At 47.7% G+C, this 21,120-nt stretch overlaps 1 protein-coding gene across 4 annotated transcripts in view; it reads right to left on the bottom strand.

Moving 5' to 3' along the window:
* LOC111144288 (DIS3 like 3'-5' exoribonuclease 2) overlaps nt 1–21,120 on the bottom strand; it is a 359,800-nt gene that overhangs the window by 58,172 nt on the left and 280,508 nt on the right. For all 4 annotated transcript variants that reach the window (XM_022498710.1, XM_022498559.1, XM_022498640.1 and 1 more), the window contains one exon: nt 13,608–13,841. In XM_022498710.1, coding sequence (XP_022354418.1) covers nt 13,608–13,841 — 234 coding nt within the window. The remainder of the gene's footprint in view (nt 1–13,607; nt 13,842–21,120) is intronic.

Genomic DNA, 21,120 nt, shown 5'->3' with positions numbered 1-21,120 from the left:
AGGAAGAGGTTATCTCATTTTACTGCTTATTATCTTAGGAAACTGAGGCACAGAAAACTATGAGTCACACAGCTGAGTGCAAGGGTCAGGGTCAGAATGCAGGTGGACCCGCCCAGGGTCTGCTCTGTAAGTCTTCACTGACTTGTAGCTGGTGACAAGAAGAGAATGGGATCTGGACCTAGGCCAGTCTGGAGCAGAAGCATGTACCAAAAAGGGAAGTTCAAAGCTAGGCCTCTGGGCAACCAGGACAGATCTCCACAGGAACCGAGAAGTCCTCAGCAACAAGGAGTCAGGAATCAAGTCCAGGAAGCAGGATGGCCAAGCAGGCGGAGGAAAGGGAGAAGCTTCTGAGCTCTGCCCTTGTTCTGCTTCAGCTCAGGAGCGCGTCCCTGCACGCCAGCTGGGGAGGCAGGAAAGACTGAGCACAGTCCCAATGCTTGGCTGGGGTGGAGGGCAGGAGAACGGAAGGGGAGAGCTCCCTTGTTATTTACAGAAGGAAACTGATTGTAGCAAAGCAGTTTCGGACTGCCACATGGCCCAGCCTACATTCTCAGAGCTCAGTAATGGCTCCCTGTTCATATGTACTTCAAACCCAGTGGACTGTTATTCATTAGCAAATTTTCCTATTTAGGAGCTTGCCAATTTAATGCTGACAAGCAGATAAGAAACCTGCTGGGATTCCCTCCCTGGGTGTTGCCCTTCCGGGTCTGGGCTCATTTCTCTCTAATCTGGCAGATTTCCTTTACCCCAGGGGGTCACAATTCAAGGGGCAATTAAGGAATTTCTAATTTATTTTCAGCATTTCCAGTGTTTTTCTTATAGCAAATTGCCAATTTCTATTTTGTACAGGAGAAAACTTTTAAAAATAGATTGACCTTGTCTCTAATTGACTTTTAAAGTGGCCCCTTCCAACCATAGCCAGTGTTCTCATACAAAACACCTAGGCAGCCACCTCCACTCAAACCCAGTGCGACCTATCATCCAGGCTTTTCCCTCACACCTCCCTCTTCTATTTGTGTCCCATTTCCTCCGTGAGCCATTAAGCTACTTTGAGGGCTGGGACATGGAAAGCTGGGATCATGTTCTCTTCTGTTTGTCCCCAATACCTGGCACAGTACTTGTACGTGCTAGATATTTAAAAAAAAAAAAAAAGGTGCGGGAAATTAAAAAGATAAGTCAAAAGGGATCAAGTTACAAAACACTTTGGAAGCTCTTAAATTCTCTTTAGTTGAAAAATGTCTGCCACATGCCATTTAAAAGGGGAATGGGAAGAGTGCTACAAAACAAACAGTGTTACAATAATATTCTGCTTTTAAAAACGTGGGAATTCCCTGAGGAATAACAGGACCAGCTCTTCAAGTTCTAGACTGGATGTAAAGTGGGCACTGGGTCCTGGAGCCCCCACCGGCGGCAGGTGACATTTACGGTGCCTGTGGAGTGCCAACACCACAGATTGGCAGGTAAGAAGTTGCAGCAACGTTATCTACTTTCTCCACAGCTGACGTTCAAGAATCCAGGCAAGGAGGGAGATGAAGGTAACAGAGAAATAAAATGATAACACGAAATGAATGAAAACCTATGAAATATTGCTATCTGGACCCCTCTGGAGCAGGCCTCCAGAGGAAGTGAGGTGTGTGGGACTGGGGCGAGCAGCTGGAGGCCGAGGCTCTGTGAAGGCAGGGAAGGATGAGGAAGGGAGATGGACTGGGAACGTCAAACACAGGCCTCCGAAGGGGCCTCTGAAGCCAGGAGGCACTTGGGCCCGATGCAGCAACCCAGCCCTTCTCAAAGGCCGGTCTGGGATGAACAAAATGAGAAAGAGGTTGCCCACAAAGCTCAGGCGAGTCACTGGGAAGGACTGCTTCATACTGTGAAAGATATCTTTCCCTCATTTTGGTGCTAAAATGTCTTCATTTGTGAAATCATGACAACAGTAAATGCTTTTTAAGACAATGTCCTTGTTTGGCAAAATTAAAACTTAGCCATCCTAGATCTTGTCCTGGAAGAGCTACAGAAAGCTGACTGGTCCCTGAAATTTGCTTCAGGACACTCGAGGGAGTGACAGGTGAAAGCAGTGTTTGGGGGAACTCAATCTGGCAGCAGAGCTTAGGGCAGGCCGTGAACAGGAGCAGAGGTCCCCTTGGCTCCCCAGACCATGGAAACTGAAATCCACTGGGCCAGCCCTGAGAAGCAGTCATGCTAAAATCTCAGGGTCAGCTGCAAGGGTTCCCTTTCCCCAATGCAGGTTTTACTAACGTCAAAGGATTCCACATCTCTTATGTAGCTGTTTGGCTCACATTCGAGTGACGTGGGCTGTGACATGGGGGCAGGCTGAGGACGTGCAGAGAGTCCTGTGAATAGAAATGGGAGAGGCCAAGCTTCCTAATCAATTACGCGAAAGACTGAGCCCCCAGGAACCAAATCTTTTCTGTCTGTTGAGGCCACTAACCTGAAAGTCTTACATCTCAGAGCGGAACAAGGGATACTGGCCACTGCCCTGCTTGACCCCCAGAAATTTCTTATATATCATCTCGTCAGCGTGAGAGCCCTTGGCCTCCCTTCTCTGCCCCCTGGAAATGCTAGGGACTTAAGTCTGAGTCATCTGGCACACTCTCAACCCCAACCGTGATGTGAGTTATCTACTCTGCTCAGACAGCCCAGCAGCCTAACACAGAACCCCTGTCTTGTGCAAACGATTTCCATGAGAAGCAAAATCAGGCTCTGATCAGAATTCAGGGAGGGAGCAGAGACCAGGATCCCATCGTGGTACACAGATCATTTCCATTTTGTCATGTGGGTGGGGGATAGCAGCTGACATCAGCTTACCCCAGAGGGAATCTCTGTGGAAGGCAGGTGGCGGGGGGATCTGGTGCCTTGCCCACCTTTCCATGTGGGCGAGCCAGGTCTCCGACAAGCCTGGACATCTCCGTTCCCAGGGTGGTACACTAGGGGTCTCTGCCTTCCCCTGGAGAGCCTCTGCTGCCAGGCACCCCTTGGGGACTCAGGCTCCCTGGTCTGAGGACACAGAAGTGATGCCTTAGAAACACTGCCAGTCCCCTGGGGGGCTGGAGCTTCTTGCCTCTGCACACCTGTCCGGGCAGCTCCACCTTGAGAAAGTCCTCATTACACCCTGTTCTAAACCCTGGATCCCTTGGCGAGGAATCAAACACCCAACCCTTCTATTCAAAGAGGGGAGGAAACCTCTGATTTATAACGTGCATTTAATTCTCTTACGTAAGCACCCCTCTCTTTGAGAGCTACAGTCCCCTGTCCAGGTCACAACTACCTTCCTCTTTTAAAAAAAGACCAATATGCGCAGAGAGGGTCAGAGACCTTGAAATGCCTGGTTAGAAACAAGCAGCGTGCAGGGGGCGGGGAGACAGAGACGAACTAGACGCTGTCCTTACCCTTCAGGAAGTCGCAGTCTTAGAGAAGGAGACAGGGAGGAAAATGGGAAATGACAAAGCAGTGGGACAATGTGATCAAGACAGGCAACGGGTATAAATAAAGTGCTGGGGAGCCCGAAGTGGGAGGAGGGGAGGGAGAGCGGGGGAGGGGCTGGCCGATGCAAACCTCTCTGCAGCAGAATTGCAGGTGCCTTCTTCAGGTTCTTGGAAATGAAGACAGGTTTATGGGGGAGGGGTGCTTTCTCCCTCTGTAAGAAATAAGCCTGGATACAGGCAAGTAGAAAGCAGCAGCAGGCAAATGAAAAGCTCCTAGAACTGGGACAGGACCAAGTCCACTCTGTAAAGTTATATAAGAAGCAGTCTTCAGAATTCTGCTGACGATTTGGACTGGCCCTTGTGGGCAAGAAGAAAGCACCAGCCCTCGATCCTCCTCTGTGGCCACTGCTTGGGAGGGGGGGCACTCTTAGGGGCCCTGGAGGGCACTGAGTGGTGAAGGTCACACTTGGCCCATTCCCGGGTACACGGCCTAGTAGGGGCCATACTTCTGCTCCCTCTAATCACTCCAACCAGAGCTCTTTTTAGAACATTAACTTCTGGGTTATTTCAAATGCTTGAACCCACTCGAGCTGCCTTCTCTGATCCCAAACTTTTATCACCAATAGAATATTTCATTCTCCGTCTGACTTGTGTGTCTATTTCTCAGTGGGTTCGGGACTCAAGAGGAGAGAGTAGCACGATGGGCTTTATGCCATGTTGTCCCAACAGAGTGGGCATTCCCTGCCCTTCGGCTCCCCCGTCATCAGTCGTGTCCTTCCCTGGCACCACTGTGCAAGTCAGCCTTCCCTCCCCCAGCCAGCCCTCTTCTACGAATCCCATTCCACCTAAAAACCTATACCTTCAGCCCTGAGTCAACGGACTATGCCCTTGCTTTTATCTTATTGGAGTTTCTTGTAAGTACACAGAGTTCTTCTCAAGTTCACTCTGTAACTGGAAGGTAGAAAGTTGGCCTTCCACTGCCTCAGGCTCCTTTAGAGAACTATGGGCAGTACTCATAACACAACGGGAACTTAAGAAATATCTGTCCAGTGAGGGTCCAAGATCATGTTTGAGTCTGTATTTTTAACAACTTCCAGGATAATACTACCTGTATTCCTTCTAATTTTTGAAAATTATGAGTAAATGACTATGTGACATGCCTAAGGGAAGAGCACATGAAGAGTTTGGGGTTTTAATAACAAGCTGCTCGGCACAGTTACTCCGCTACTTAATGATATATGTTCGTTTTTATCCACATGTTGACAAGCCACAAACAGTGCTCAGCTCCCACAGTGGCTGTAATTCGTGTTACTTAGCTACAACTAGGTCAAGTTTTCAGGTCTGTCTCTTGTTCATGCCTTGGGATGCATAAGTAGGAACTGGCTTCCCCGATTCCATATGAAAGTAGGGATGCCATCCGATCCATCTCTCCCCTTCTCTCAGAGGCATGACTGGGGCTCCCTGTGCTGCCAGGTCCTCCCCGAAGCCTGAGGCTGCAGCTCATTCTGTCCAGCTTTTCCCCTCGCCTCACAGAGGCCGTGCTAGATGGCCTGGCTGCTGACTCGCTCAAAGGAGCACAGATTCTTGGCTGAAGATTTATTTATAAATGAGCTAGATACGCTTAAATGAAAACTTTGCTAATATAATTAGTATGAAGCTGGCAACTGGGAAAAACTTACAGACTGATATTCTTTAAACCTCACTAATTCTAGAACTCTCTCCATGCTTGAAATAATGCACATCTGTCAACACTGAAACAGAAGCCCTGAACTTCTAGTGGAAACCTTCCTGGACTGTTTCCTACTACCCTGAAGAAAAGCACAGCGATTCTTATGGTAAAGCCACACTGGGCTCTTTAGTCTTAATTTAGTTTGATTTCTTTATAATTATTCACGTCAGGCCAACCCAAGGTTATTATACACAGGAGGTAAGAGCCACAGAAGAAAGACTACTGAATTTCCAATGTTCTCTGAGGATCTGAACATGCAAAAATAATTCTCAACATCATTTCAAAAAGGATGGGTTTCTTTATGGATTCTAATGAGAGAAAAGAAGGATCTCATTTTGGGGCAGGAGGTCGCTCTCCGGTCTCAGCTTCCAACAAGGGGTTAGCAAGATGCTTTCAACTACCCCTCTCAGCCATTTAAAATTTTTGGACTCTAGTGGCACCTGAGGGGCTCAGTCTTTTAAGCATCTGACTCTTGATTTCAGCTCAGGTCATGATCTCAGGGTCCTGAGATTGAGCTCTGCGTTGGGCACTGTGCTAAGCGTGGAACCTGCTTGGGATTCTCTCTCTCCCTCTCCCTCTACAGGCACTCCCCGCCCCACTCACGCTCTCTCTCTCAAAAAAAGAAAAAACCTAGGCTTAATTTTAGGTTGAGTATTTTTTGTAATGGCTAATGCTAGAAGAGTCTATGTGTGACACTGCTCTTTGTAGGCAAGACCTCATGAAAATAAAAAAAAATAGGAATGATGAAGGAATAATCCAAGACCACAGCCATTGGGACATTGCAGGAGACCAGGACATGACTTTGAGAGAGAGAGAGAGAGAGAGAGAGAGAAGGAAAGAGAGGCAGGGACAGACAGACACATACACTCAGTACAGACACAGAACTCCTGACAGGTATTCCCACACTTGGTGCCCATATTCATAGGCTACTGGAAGGAGCAGAAGTTGGCACAACCTTTCTGCAAGGGAATGGGGCACTGTTTGAAGATTCTTAAATATGTCTGTCCCTCTGATCCTATCAGCATAGTTCTAGGACCATCCTAATGAAATCATCAGAATCGGCGTAAAGACTTAGGACACAAGGTGGCTATGGCACTATTATGTATAATATTAAAAAAAATCATAATCTAAATATCCACAATTGGGTTATGGCTAAATGTTCCAGAGCTTACTAATATGAGGAAATATTACAGATGCATCACAATGGTTTAGAAGAATTTTGAATGACATGGGAAAAAACTCATTCTATAATATTAAAAAGCAGAATATGAAAATTGTATGTATGTTATGCTAACCACTCCTCTCTCCTGCCATGAAGTGTTAAGGAGGATATTCAAAAGGAAACATAAGACATCTAAATATTAGCAGTGGCTATTTCTGGATGATGGAGTTATAAGTGGTTTTTATTTATTCTTTACACTGTTGTATTTTCTAAATTTTGTAACATTAGAATATACTTAAATACCTTTTCATAGATCAAGGAATTTACTTATGCTTTTATAATCTGATACAAAGCTTCCTTTCTAAGGAAAAGAGGGGTTCAATGGGGCCTACCTAAGAACTGGGACACAAGGAAGTGTTTCTCACCTGCCTGCCTACCTAGCGCCCCATGGCTGCTCATTCTGGAGTCTTCCCCAGAGCTCATTCCCCTCATCACCAGCACTTGGCACACACCATGTGCCCAGTAAAAGCTTTCAGAAGGTATACTGAATGAAGGACTCCATGACTCAGACAATAGAGACCGATTCGACAAACACGTCCGACCATCTGACCGGCAGCTTGCCCCGGTGCTTTACTGGGGATGTAAATAATAAGACCAAGGAAGAGTGAGGCAGGATGAATAGCCCATTCTTTCTACCTTGCACCAGATATCACATGGTACAAAAATTCAATAGCAGAGAGCTGGAAGGCTCATTTTTTGCAAACGACTGTACTGAAGGCGAGAACAGAAACATTATTCACTGTAACTTTAAACATACAAGTCAACAAAACCTATAGCTACATACAGCAGCGGGGGTGGGGTGGGGCCCCCTGTAGAGCTGGCTTCGGCCACTAGCAGGCCCACCCCACCAGCGGGTGAGAAGGCAGAGCCAGCCTCTCTCTCTGCAGGCGGGCTGGGGAGGAGACCCAACTGAGAAGAGGCTGCCAGCTTGCAGAGGTGGGAAATGAGAGCTGATGCTCTGTTGGCCTCTGGCTAATTAAAGCTACCTGCCTGTAACTAGGGTAAGGGAACTGGTGCTGATCTGATTCATTCCTCTATTTCTGGCCTCCGATTGGACCTGCTAAACGTGGCACTAATCAAAGGAATAATTTACTTAATTGCATGAAACCACCCCCAGAGCTAACTAAGCCCCGCCGTTCTCTATCACCTCGCCTGATTCCCCGATGCGGTGATTATGAGCCCTGAAGAGCCGCCTGGGTCCCAGAGCTAAATTTCAGGTGAGTGGGGGTCAGCAAGCTATGGACCCCAGGCCAGATCAAGCCTTCTACCTGCTCTTATACAGCTAAAAATGCTTTTTACATTTTAAAAAATAATTTAAAAAAATATTTTATTTATTTATTTGACAGAGCGAGAGAGAGATCACAAGTAGGCAGAGAGGCAGGCAGAGAGAGAAGGGGAAGCAGGCTCCCTGCTGAGCAGACAGCCCGATTTGGGCCTCGATCCCAGAACCCTGGGATCATGATCCGAGCCAAAGGCAGAGGCTTAACCCACTGAGCCACCCAGGCGCCCTCTTTTTACATTTTTAAATGATCGAAAAATCATCAAAGGGAGAACATTATTTTATGAAATGAAAAGGATGTCAAGTTCAAATTCCAGGGTCCTTAAAGCTTTCTTGGCACACAGTCTGCTCACCGGTTTGTCTGTGGCTACTCTCAATTCGCAACAGCAGAGTTGGGGAGTTGAGACAGAGGCCGTATGGCCCACAAAGTCCCAAATATTTACTATCTGGCCCTTTCCAGCAAGTCTGCAGACTCCTGACTTCAGGGCTGGGTTAGCCCAAGGACATCCAGAATAGCACTCCACAGCAGCTTGGGTCCCAAGGTACTTAAAAATTATTTCACTATCAAGTTTATCTTTATAATCAAGTCCACTCAAAGAAAGTGCCCAATGTCTGGGCTTCAAATCCTGCCAGGAAGGCGTCATAGAAGAGGTAGCTGAGAATTCAGTAAAGGCTCCTTTAGTTTGGAGGTATCACCTAAGATGGAAATATAAACTCTTCTTCACTGTAACTTTCGCTAAATTCAGAAAGTCAAAGGCTCAGTAGGAACCATTCACGTCCTTGACCACTTGCTGGGAAGACCCCAGAAAGGGCCCAGTTTCTCACAGGCCATCATGCGGGTTTCTCACAGAAGCCCACACACAGAGTGGGCTCTCTCTAAGGGCTCTCTCCTGACTGAGGAATGTTGGGCTGAGAGAAAGCCCCAGAACACTGTAAGTGTAGCTTCCTGAAGATAATCAATTTTCCCTGAAATGTTTTTGTTTGAGGGTTCTATTTACCACGCCGCTATCCTCCCTTGCTATCCTTTCTTAAAGGCAACCACTAAGACACAGAATGCTAAAAGGAGTCTGAGGCCATGTCAGATCACAGGCAGCATTCTCTTCCTCTCTAGAGAGAAGGCTGCCCGGGAACAGACTTTGTGTTGGGCATAAACAGAAGTTTCAGGGAGCTGGGCACACCCTCAGGGCCTGTGCAGCAGGCCCGAGTCATGGAGCAAGGACAGAACCAGAGTGAGGAGGGAGGGCTTCTCAGTTTCCCTTCCCCAAAACTCAAGGTTTGCATATGATTATAAACCGTTATGGTTCCTTTTACTACAAAAACATCTGGGCCCTGTTTGGGGGCATCTCCTTTCAAGAAAGAACACTGACATATGTGATGATAAAGAAAATGAGACCAGAATCTGTGGAGAGTCTAGAATTAACATGGCAGCGGGAAACGTGAAGATGGGAAAAAACCACCCAGAAGCAATACTATTCAACTCCTGTGACCAAAAAGCACAAAGAATGCATTAGGCATCTGCATTCGCTTTTTGGGCAGTGAAACAAAGGGGCATCCTTTCACAGAGCTAGAACTTCTGCAGAACGAGGTTCGAGCTCTAGGTGAAAGAGGCCTGTGACAGGAAGCTGGCAATCTGACCTTCAAGGCGGCCTTTCCCAATGGGTTCCACACCACAGTACATACACACCTTGGTCGTATTTGATAGCACGCTGGGGTAAGCAGACAACTTCAGCAGGCGGACCCTGGGGACTGGAGCCAGCCCAGGCAGCCGTGAGGGCTGAGGGTGCACTGTTTCCCATGTGGCTGAGGCCGGTCTGGCTGATGCTGTCCACTGCAGTCGCCCAGTGGTCAAGCAACTCCGTATTTCTGTGTGTTCTAACCTCTGAACTGGTCGGACCCTGGATGAACAGACAGGCGCTACCCTAGTACCCCCCACCTCCCTCATTCCGGAGGTCCTCATGGTAAACTGACTTCCTGGAAAGGGAAAACTTCTGGTTCAGCAGCTGTATTCCGCATCCAAGGGCCTACTGTGTGACAGGCACGGCCTCTCTAATTGAGGCGAGTGTGAAAGGGCATATTTTTTTTAAGGACTGACCAAAAATGTGGACATGGTGAAATGAGGCAAACAAAGCCTCAGACAGAAGCTCCAAACAGCCAGCTACACCAAATGCACCAAGGAAAAATGGATTTTTGCAAGGGCAAAGGCAGGCAGCAGGCCTGGGGGAACAAACCCGGTCACCCCTGAATGGGGCCATTGAGCTGATTTATAAAGGATCTTGCCAGTGTCCCTTGCTGCGCGAGATTGATGTGTTCTTCCTCCCAAAGTTGTGGTCCACACAACTTGTTTTCTGGGGAACCAAGGAATCCACTCCAAGGATGTACATCCATTATTTTCAAACCTTAATTAACTGGAACCCAATTAGGACTTTTGAGGGCTTTTTCTCCCCCTCACTTTGAAGGAAAACTTTTCTCTCTCTCTCTCTCTTTTTTTTTAAAGGATTTTATTTGTTTATTTGACAGAGAGAGATCACAAGTAGACAGAGAGGCAGGCAGAGAGAGAGAGAGAGGGAAGCAGGCTCCCTGCTGAGCAGAGAGCCCGATGCGGGACTCGATCCCAGGACCCTGAGATCATGACCTGAGCTGAAGGCAGCGGCTTAACCCACTGAGCCACCCAGGGGCCCAAAAACTTTTCTCTCTTAAGTCAGCATGATGTAAATGGAGGAAAATTGAACAAAGAATCAGCTATCTGATTTCTTGCATATAAGCAATTCACTTAACCTTTGGGGGGGCATCAGCTTGCCAACATATAAATTGTGAGAGCCAATGAGATAGAAATATCTAAGGCTGTTTTCAGCAATTAAATTCTGATTCTATGATAAGCCAACAGATCAATAACAATAATCTGTGATCATTCTTCTTCCTTGACTACCATACCCTTCCTACTGTGAGTTGAGATCACCTAACAGTGACCTTTTATAGTTTTATAGTTATAGAGCATTTCTTATATTTAATCCAATCAAACATTCTAACAATCTGATAGGGTAAGATCTCTAAGATGTTATAACAGAAGCCCTCTCATTTGAGGTGCTTGAAGGAGTGGTTAGTAAGTTATTGTAGGGGCTGGCTAAGGAGGAGAATCAGGGGCACCTAGGAGACTCCATTGGTTAAGCGTCTGACTTTTGGTTTCCGCTCAGGTCATGATCTCAGGGTTCTGGAATCGAGCCCTGTGTTGGGCTCGCCGCTCAGCGGGCAGTCAGCTTGAACTCTCTCTCTTTCTCTTTCTCCCTTTGCCCCTCCCTCCACTTGCCCTCGTGCATGCACTCTCTAAATAAATAAATAAAATCTTTTAAAAAAAAAAGAGGGGAATCGTACATGAGATATATTTATAACTAATCATTTAATTTACATAAATGTACATTCATTGTTTTTCAAAATATAAAACTTTTTTTTTAAGATTTTATTTATTTGACATAGACAGAGAGCAATCACAAGTAGGCAGAGAGGCAGGCAGAGAGAGAGGGGAAGCAGGCTCCCTGCTGAGTAGAGAGCAGGATGTGGGGCTCGATCCCAGGACCCTGAGATCATGACCTCAGCCAAAGGCAGGGGCTTAATCTACTGACCCACCCAGGCACCCCAAAATATAAAGCTTTTTAAAAGAGGATGATAATTGATTTCTACATTTTTTTCTGAATAAATTACTCATAATTCATTGTCTATAATTTGTAGTTTTGTTTCTTTTTAATTTTTTTTTTTTTTGAGAGAGTGAGAGAGTGTGATTGAGAGCGAACAGGAGAAGGGGCTCCATTTCATAACCCTGAGATCATGACTTGAACCAAAATCAGGAGTTGGACCGTTAGCTACCTGAGCCACACAGGCACCCCTACAGTTTTTGTTTCTTTAAGAGAGGGAGAACGTAGACATCTGTAAAGCCATCTGAGTACAGAATTCTTCCTGAATTTTATGATTTTTCCCTCCTATTTTTATATAGTTGTCACAGGCAAACAGCGGAATTTTTACAGATTCATCCTTCCTGAATCTTTTCAGACAGTTTCAGTTTTCACAGAAACAACAGCTTTCTTTTTTATGCACTTATCTGATCAGTATATCTTATTTGATTTGGGTAAACAGCAAGGTTTTTTGATGCACACAACTGCCTCAGTGGGAGCCGAGGCAGGAGGGAGCGTGAGGCAGGCTGCACAGCGCACCACAGGCACCGATCCCTGCACAAGGAAGGACGAGCACCAGCTGAGGAGACCCTGAGGCATCCAGGTGGAGAGTTCGAGAAGGCAGAGGGAGAGGCCTGTTGAGGCCTTGGGAAGGAGGGCAGGGCTGGAGAGACAGATTTGGGCATCATCAGCATCCAGTTAGTAGTGACAATCCTAAGAGTAGAAGAATTCATTCAGGGAGTGTGGATACAGACAAAAAGGAGGGTGGAGAAGACTCCAAGGAACGAGAATCCTACAGGGGACAGCAGAGGAAGAGGCTTCTGCAAAGGGACCAGCAGGACATTACTGGAGATGTCTGAAGAGAAGCAGAGAACCAGGAGGCGAGCTTCAAAGGCGAGCTTCCAAATGCAGAACCAAGTCCAGGAAGCAAGAACTGAAAAGCATCCTTGGATCTGACAACCAGGCAGCCACTGGAGAGTGAGATCCTGGGTGTGTTCTGCCCCCACCAAGGATTTCCCTGAAGGAAGGAAGGGAGATTGTCATCTCCTGTACCTTTGGTCCCTCTTCTCCCAGCTCTGCTGGCTTCCCTAGCAGCCAGTCGGCCTCCTGACTGCCCATCAGCATTCACAGACAGGTCCGTTCAGGCCAGGGAAGGAGGAGTGTGCGAGCTCTAGAAGGTGCCCTGACTCCCTCAAGCACAGGCAGAACAGCGCGTCCACTTGCCCCAGATGCTGCTAACTTACTCCTAGGACCAAGAGCAGGAACTATTTGCAATGCCGGCTGAGAAGCATTAGTGACATTTATCACAAAAGCTAGGATGAAATGAAATCTTCAATTACAAGTTTTAAAACAAAGCTTTTTGAGATCCCTCCACGCTGGAAGGCTCGGACAAAGATGTCTCTGTGAGGCTGCCCCCTTGGCGGTGGTCTCCCTCAGCCAATCCTGCTGCTAAACTCATTTTTCAAATGCCGAGAGACTTCCCTCAGCCTATAGTGAGCAGGCAGAGAGAGCAGGTTCTCAGGGGCTTGGGTAAGAATATAAATGAGAAAAAAAAGCTGCACAATACAGAACACAGGCTCTACTATATAACGTACTGATAACTGGCAAGGAAAGGATTCCTAGGTTTTAAGAGTTGCCACACATGGAAATGGACATGGAAATGTGACCAAGTTTGAGTGACAGCTACCTAAGTCCCAGGGGGCCACTGGAGGAGCTGTGATACGCAAAAGTAATCAGTACCATTCCGGGCTGCCATGTTCCTCAACAGTCAACATTCCCCAGTCTCCTCAGCTCTCCGCCTCTTTAAATATGAATCCAGAATTTATAAACATATGACTCTTTTTGGAAGACAAGGGATAAAAAGAAACACGTTTTTTAAAAAGCCTCATCATCAGATACTGGTCAACTGCCTTGTAAACTTCCCTGTTCCTGTCCCTGCCTCCATTCAGAGGGATGTGAGGTAGAAAGTGAGGGAAGGCTCAAATGCTGGGTTACAGCCTGGCCAGGAAAGACCAGCTGGAAGTGCTGGTCACAGGGCCACCCACACAGACACCGCTCTTTTGCCTTGGCTCATGTCAGTGGGCTTCATGTGCCTGTGAAGTTTGGAGGGTGGGAAAGAGTTAGTCCCTGCCTGCCTCAGAGAACAGTTTCAGTGCCGTGACTGGGGAAGAAAGAACGGAAGATCCCAAGACTGCCATGTTGAACCTCACGCATGCTGGGTTCAAGCATAAGTCAAATCTGTTGGTTGCACCAAAAAAAAGAAGTGACTGACTTGATCCAGACGCAGCGCGCCGTCCACAAACCGTTGTTTGCGTAACTCCTTTGCGATTCCGTGGAGATTCAAGACAGCCCGGTGCACCTCCTCACTGGTGTGCTCGGGGGAGATGGGGGGCAGCTCCTTCTCAGGGATTTTCTCGGTCGGGCTTTCAATCATGCTCTGTGCGTGCTCGTAGCTCAGTTTGGTACAAGAGCGAATGATGGTCCGACCAAACCATTCACCAAGGATCTGCAAAGACAGATTGAGAGGGAATCAGGAGAACTTTTTCCAGGCTTTTCTTTCACGCAACCATTCATCTATACACATTTTACAGAGATCTACCAAGCACCAACCCTGTGCTCAGAATGGTGTTACATTCTAGCTAGGCACGGAAACCGATCAGATGAGGAAACGGCTGCCCTCAGGGAGCTCAGGCTCCGAGGGCTGGATTTAAGAGGCTGTGGAGGTCGAGAGAAGGTCTCCAAGCACACAGGTGGTACAGGCCAGGCCCAGCGGGAGGGAAACTCAAGGTGAAGGGCCTGCTGGAGCACCTTTCCATTACTTTGAGTGAGTGGTCATTAACAGCAAAACTGGAAGAAAGATAAGGGATGGGGGTAGAAGGCAAAGATGTGACACATGGGCAATCTGAAGACTTGGTAATGGATTGGATGTGGGGTGAGGGAGACAAGGGGGGGGTCACTGACAGAAACAGAGAACACAGGTGAGAGAAGCAGGATGGAGGCAGAAAGAGAAAAGGAATTCCGACTTATTCTATTTGGGCCATTTATGTGAAGACAACGGTCCAGAACAAGGTTTCTCAACCCCAGCATTATTGAGTGGGCTAATTCTTTGTTGTGCGGGGTAGCCTGTGCATTGTAAAATGTTTGGTGATATTCCTGGGCTCTGCCTGATAGATGCCAGCAGCCTCTCCCACAACCCCAAGCTGACAACCAAAAATGTCACCAGACATCGCCAAACATCCCTAGGGGAAACTTGGCCCAGGCGGAGGCCCACTGGACTTGACAAATTGAGCAGTGGTGTTTGCTGTCATGGGATTACTGCTGATTCATATTTTATCCTTAAAATTTGCCTGTATTTTCTATAATGAGCATTTATTGCTTTTTTTTAAAAAATAAAACAAACGTTAAAATATTTTTGGGACTGCCGAGTCTGAGGGGCAGGGAGGAGATCCAGATGGTAGGCTGTGTAGCAGGCAGCTGGGGTGTGGGCCTGGGGTCTGGGTCGATGACTCATCTACGGGTGGGGAACTGGCAGCCTCGGCAGGAAGGTCCGAGAAAGACAGACGGAAAGGGCAAGGGAGAGTCAAGGCTGCACTCTCTACCACCTCTCCACGTTAGGGGGCAAAAAGAGACTCTGGAGAGTGAAAACAAAAAATGAGAGAGCTCAAAGGGACAGGAGAAAGATCAGGGTGTCCAGAGATAGGGGAAAGGTACTTAAAGAAAGGAGTCCTCAGAAGCCACAGCAGACACACCCAGAGCACTTGAGAGGGGACAAGAAGCTTCCCCCAGTGCAGCCATTTCAGGCAGTGACCCTATGATATAGTTTTGTTATCCTCACTCTGCAAAGGCGGGAACTGAGACACAGACATGGTAAGGGACCTGTTTGAGGTCACAGGCTGGGGAAAGGCACAGCCAGGAACTGAGCCATGGCCTGAGTCTGAGCTCTTAGCCACCACTAGGGAGAGTCAAATGTCACTTGGATGTCAAGGAAGATAAAAACAAAGAAAAATCTTTGCATGTCACATTTGTTTCTTGGTGATCTTTTGGACAGCTTTTTAGGGGGAAGGGCATGGGATGGGGGTGGTGGTGGTGGTGGTGACATAGAGGCAAACTATAATTTCAGGCCCTGTGCTGTGCATGGATTTGGAGAGGCTGCCACTGTGGGCCCATCCACTGTAGGGGAAGCCAGATCCACCTGCCGTCAGCCCGGCGCACACAGCCCTCAGGCGAGGCAAACAGCAATGGCTCCTCCGTGGGCCATGATGGAATGAAGTTCTGGAAGCTCGGGGTTAAGGATAGGTGCACGGCTGGTGGAGGAAGGGTAATGAGTGTGGATGACTGCTTCTGGATTGTGCTGGGTTTGTGGGGTGAGGGAAGAGGCACCCATCCACGAGAGAGGAAGAGTGGCCTGGAGAGGAGGCAGGAAGGAAAGGGGAGGCGAGGGAGGCAACTCCGGTGGGAGAAGTGGGGAGGGGAAAGCTCCACTCTAGCTCTGCTCTATGGGGGAGAAGGCGAAGGATGAGGAGGTTAGGTGGGGCTCAAAGGCATGAAGAAGTTGAAAAGCTCTGAGAGAAATACTGTGGGGAATGGATTCGTGGGCAAGGAAAACTAGATGTTCTGAAAGGCAGAGGGGGCTCGGGAGGAGGGAGGTCAGTCTAATCAGTTGCGGGACCTCTCTGCCTGGACTTGCAAACATCCCCTCTGCCTTCTTTTTCATGGGTCAAACCATTCTGTTCACAGCCTCCAAAATATACTTCCTGAAAAAAAGCCATCTGAAGGATCCATGGGTATTTCTGGGGTAAAGGAGAAAGCCCAGCCCAGAGGAGCTGTCCACACCACACAGCCTCTATGGAACATGCTGGCTACTACCCTGGAAGGCGAGAGAGACACTGACCCCTAAAATACCCTAACCTTCCCCTGAAGGAAGAACCAGTACTCTTAAAATAGCAGCCAAGAAGCACAGGAAAAGGATGGTAAAAACTACTCTCCTTTTCCTTTGATTCAGTGCAAAGAGCCCCATTATACATAGAGTCTTGGATCTGTAATTCGGACTTTAATTTTCTTAAAAACAACAAAAACCAACCCTTAAACTGCACTTTCTGGATTATTCCAAGAACCACTCCTATCCAAAAATATAAGTGATTCAAATACTGTGCTCACGACTCTTCTGCTGCAGCAAGTAGGTCCTGAATTTGGCTCTCAGGAGGTGTCTGCATGTGTGCTGAATGCAAGAGAAATGAGAGAGCCAACTCGAGGTATCGTCCAACAGTCCCGGTGGGGAAGTAGTGCACGCAGGTCTCCAGAAGAGCCCCTTTCAAGGTCAGCCCATGCTTGTCCTTCTATTACATCCACATTTCCTGAAAACTCCCCACTAATGGAGTCGCTCCAAGCTCCTCTAGAATGACAGGGCCACGACCCATTCATTCTTGTGGTCACAAAGTTTTCCCCTGGAGATTAAGCTTGTTTCCTTTTCTCAACTGCACTCCAAACCCAGTCAACCCTGCTCCTTCTATGTGTCCATTTTGTTTGCCAGTCTGTCTTTAGCATGCGTGGGGAAACTTTCCTTTCCTTTCGATTCCGCACACCTTATGAGTAGTTCCACCGATTCCCTCAGGTATCCAAGTCATAGGCTATCTGGCCTCCTGGGGTCTGTGTCCTATTTTTCCTGAAGGACTCAGGAAACCCCAGCACACTTCTATGGGTAACCACCACACATAGCTCAGGCAGTCTCCCAACAGCCTGACTGGGCATCTATTTTCAGGTAAACTAGTGGGTCAAGAACTGCTTTAAAAAAATCTAAAGAAAGCCCCAGGTTCTCTCCTTTGAAATATTTATGCACCAAATTTTGCAGTAAGTTCCAGAAGGTTCTCAGACACTCTGCCAACCCCAAGCCCATATGTCCTTGCTCTAAACAGAGCTTGTTTCTCCCTCAAAGCCCTCTGATTATGGTGCTGAGTGCTGACTAGAGGCCACTTTTCATCCTCAAGAGTTCGTAAAATTTATTATCTGTAACTTGGCAAAATCAGAAGTCTACCACTCCTTACCAAAATTTGAGAACAACACACAGAGGCTACACCGTCTCAGTTAGTTTGAGCCAATTTTCCCCTAATGGGCACCTCTGCTCCTTTAGCTTGTTTCCTTATCAGTCGATGACAGGCAGCCTTCTTACCAGCACACAGGAACACCACCAAACCAGACTATGGCGCAGACGAGAAGTTTCCTAGAGTGCTCTCACCTTACTTGAGCACCCCTTCCCGCTCACGCCTGCATCCTAGAAAAATCTGCACCAACCTTTTTTTTGAATATACAACGGGCCCAAGAGGAAGCTTTGAAGAGCCATCAGGAACATTCTGGCCCAGGGACAGTGGCCTCAGGCAGCAGAACCTATCCTGCTTTAACACAATCCAGTGATTGTGGGAATCATCCTATGCACAGATTTAAAACAAATCTGAGGCTGGGGGGCGCGGCTGGGTGGCACAGCTGGTTGAACGTCCAACTCTTGGCTTCAGCTCAGATCATGATCTCAGGATGGAGACTGAGCCCCGGGTTGGGCTCCAGGCTCCGTGCCAAGTCTGTCTGAGATTCACTCCCTCTCCCTCCACCCCTGACATGCACTCTCTCTCTCTCTCTCAATACATAAATAAACAAAATCTTAAAAAAGAAAATCCTAGGCCAGAAAAAGCGGAGAGGCAGCAGAGAAGCAAGGATACCCATCACTGCCTTACATACAAGGGCAGCAAGAAAACGAAGACCCAAATGGGGGTGGGGCAGGGTTCCCAGGGGCAGCATGCCTTACAGCATGGGAGGAAGGTTTCTCTCTGGATAGAACACCTCATTAATCTCCCATTTGGAAAATGTCTTCACATCAACGCCCTGTCCATAACCAGGGCCAGTGGCAGGAGACAAAAGGACAAAGAGTTTTTCATGGAAAAAGTAAAAAAGCCACGAGGAGCTTCATAAACAAAATCCTTCCGAAAGAAGATCCTGTCCTCCTCTCCTTTGCTTCATCAGGGGATTTGGGTCACTCCCTTTCTGCAGGCTGCAAGTTTCCCGCATATTCTCTAGGACATGGCTGTCTAAATGTCAGCTTAAATGCTGTGCCAACAGGCACTGAGGGCAGATGGCTGGAAGCACCCTCCTAAGGAAGGAGTGCACAACGTGTACCTCCAGACCTCCTTTCCCGTACCAGGTAAGCGAGGAAATGGCACAACCCTGGAGGGCACCTGGCCCCCTTAGGCTGCAGGGCGCTTTCATACCTACTGCCTTTTAGAATCTCTTCAACTCATCTGATGGGAGTGCACCGATCAGCCCATTTCACGGCTGAGAAAATAGGCTGGCAGTCTGAAAAGTCACACAGTCTCCTCATTGGCAGCCAAGACTGGGTCTGTGTCTCACTATGTAAGATTCAAAATTCAGTGTCACGTGTCACACCACAGCTGAATACACTCTATTTCAGCTGAGACTGACAATAAGGTAAAGGAGACAAAGAGTGCCTCAAATACATACCAACTTTCTCTAATTTACAGATACAGAATTGTGAGGAAATGTATCCTTTGAAAACTGTCCATTTCCATCCACCTATATTTTAAAATTTACTTTGAAAAGAAGGTCAGCGCCTCCCTAAGTCAAAGGTACCAAGGACACTTCTGAAAAGGAACTGGGCTGAAAGAGGAAGGGCTCCAAGACGGCTGGGAGGGGCAGATGCGACCTATCTGTGGTGGAAGGTGCTAGGGACTGCAGTGGGGACAGCCAGCAGGATGGGTGGTTGCTGGCTGAGCAGCAAGTGGGGGTCTCCTCTGCTCATCCTATCACTTCTTAAAGAATGAAGAAGGCCAGGTTAGGTTTACAGAGTAGAGAGCCGATGGAAGCATGGTCCGCAGCTTCAGAGCCTCTCCACACAGGAGGAGAAGACCTGGCCAGGCCTAAATGAAGGGTACTTCTCCAGGTCTTCTCCTCCTGTGTGGAGAGGCTCTGAAGCTGCTCTGGGCCCACCACAGGCCTTTGCCAACGGTGGAGAGGACAGAGCTCAGAGCAGAGGGCTGCGAGTTTGCCAGCTGGTTGTAGTTTATAAGGCAGTTTGTTTATGTGCTACACTTTTCTGGAAGATTTATTTTATAGAAAAGAAGCTTGAGTAAACTGTGTACTCTTCTACTGTCTCAAGCCACCTGCTATCAGCCTAGCCTGCTGACCCTGGACTATAATTGGGTTCCTTCCCGTCCTGATCAAGAGACAGCTGTCTAGACTTCTAAGCCTAAGAGGAGGGAGACGAGGCAACTTCCTCAAGTGTTTGCCTCGGAAACCTAGGAAATGGCAGGAACATGAGAGGAGCCTGAAGGCCCGGATGTGGTTAGGAGACAAGAATTCCATTCCTATGACAGAGGATGAGGGCACCATGCCTGAGTAGCCCTGGAAAAGTGTTCTCTTTACCTCAGACAGTTGTATGGGGCTTGGGAGGCCTAAGGGCTGTGTGGGAAGGAAGCTAGAGGTGGAAGGAGAGGGAAGAAAGTGTAGGAGAGTAAGGGAGGGAGGCTTTTGAGGACTGGGTTCAGAGAGACCCAGGAAATACAAAATTACAAACTTCTAAAGCCACTGAGATTCATTTACTCAGCTCCAGCCTTTCAACAAGACCAACCTGGCCCATCTCTTAAACACAGAGGTCCTTTAAAGACACCTACCAAAGCGACCTGTTGTATTGTTTACTAAACCAAAGGCCCGAATCTTTAGATTTAATTCAAATACATTATTAATAACACCAAAATGCAGGAGATAAGCTGATTAAAAATAATTCTTAGCTCTTTGCCTGACAGCCTTATAAACTATAAATGTCTTTTTTGTTTTTGTTTTTGATCTCTTGAAAGTATTTTGTTTTGAATCCTTACTTGAGTCCCGAGGATTCCCAGCAAAGTCTGTGCTCACGATTTAGTCTGCTGTTACCCTGAAGTGACCCTTAGGTAAGCCTCTAATTGCCCAGTGCCTTCATTAGCAAACTGGGTCATGAGAGGCCCCGAGAACACAGCAGAGTTTTTCCAAAGGCTCCTTTGGTCTTGGGTTGTTCCTACAGGCCTGACATAAAACAATTCTGCCCCTGCCTCCTCGAAGAACTAAAGATATTCGGGGAACTTTTCTATTATCCTCAGAATCAGCCTTGGAAGCTATTGTCTCTGGGCAATAGCATTGGGAGCTACTGGGGCTGGATTTTCACTGTAGGGTCTGAGGATGAAATACAAAATCCAACAATGTGTTTCTGTGTCAGTAACCAAAGCCCGAGGGGACACGACACTGCATGAGCCCAGGCTCTGCAGGCTTGCTGCAAATGCCACAGTGGCCCAGGATGCGCACACCATTTTCTGTTTCAAGTTTCCCAGGATTCCCACAGGTGGCAACTGGGGAGCAGTGGGGGTGAGAGCCTGTGGAGGGGTCCGCATGGTGAAGCAGGTGGTGAGCCTCTGCCAATGACGTGAGCCGTGGGAAGCCCTCCTCAGCTCCCAGGACACGGCTCAGAACTGCTAAGAATACTGCTGTAGATAAAAAGGTCTTGCCCAGGAGAACCCCAGTTCATTTACGCAGACTGAATAAACAAGGGACTGAAAACAGGTATGCAGTTTACTTTACGAAATCATTTTCAAGCACACGTGACACTGTGCAGCGTGGGGAGGAGATTATAAGATTAAGAGTGGGTTCTGTTTACCAGGACGTTAAGATCTAGAAGGACAACAGATCTGTGCACAAATGGCTCTTAAGGGCAGTCAGGCGCTGCAGGGTGGAGAGATGGGAGAACGGATTCTGAG

Source organism: Enhydra lutris, unplaced genomic scaffold, assembly GCF_002288905.1.
Source record: "Enhydra lutris kenyoni isolate GAN:26980312 unplaced genomic scaffold, ASM228890v2 scaffoldscaffold1, whole genome shotgun sequence".
In the NCBI taxonomy this organism is placed as follows: Eukaryota; Metazoa; Chordata; class Mammalia; order Carnivora; family Mustelidae; genus Enhydra; species Enhydra lutris.
The sequence above is the reverse complement of the archived record's forward strand: the minus strand, read 5'-3'. Positions and strand labels throughout refer to the sequence as shown.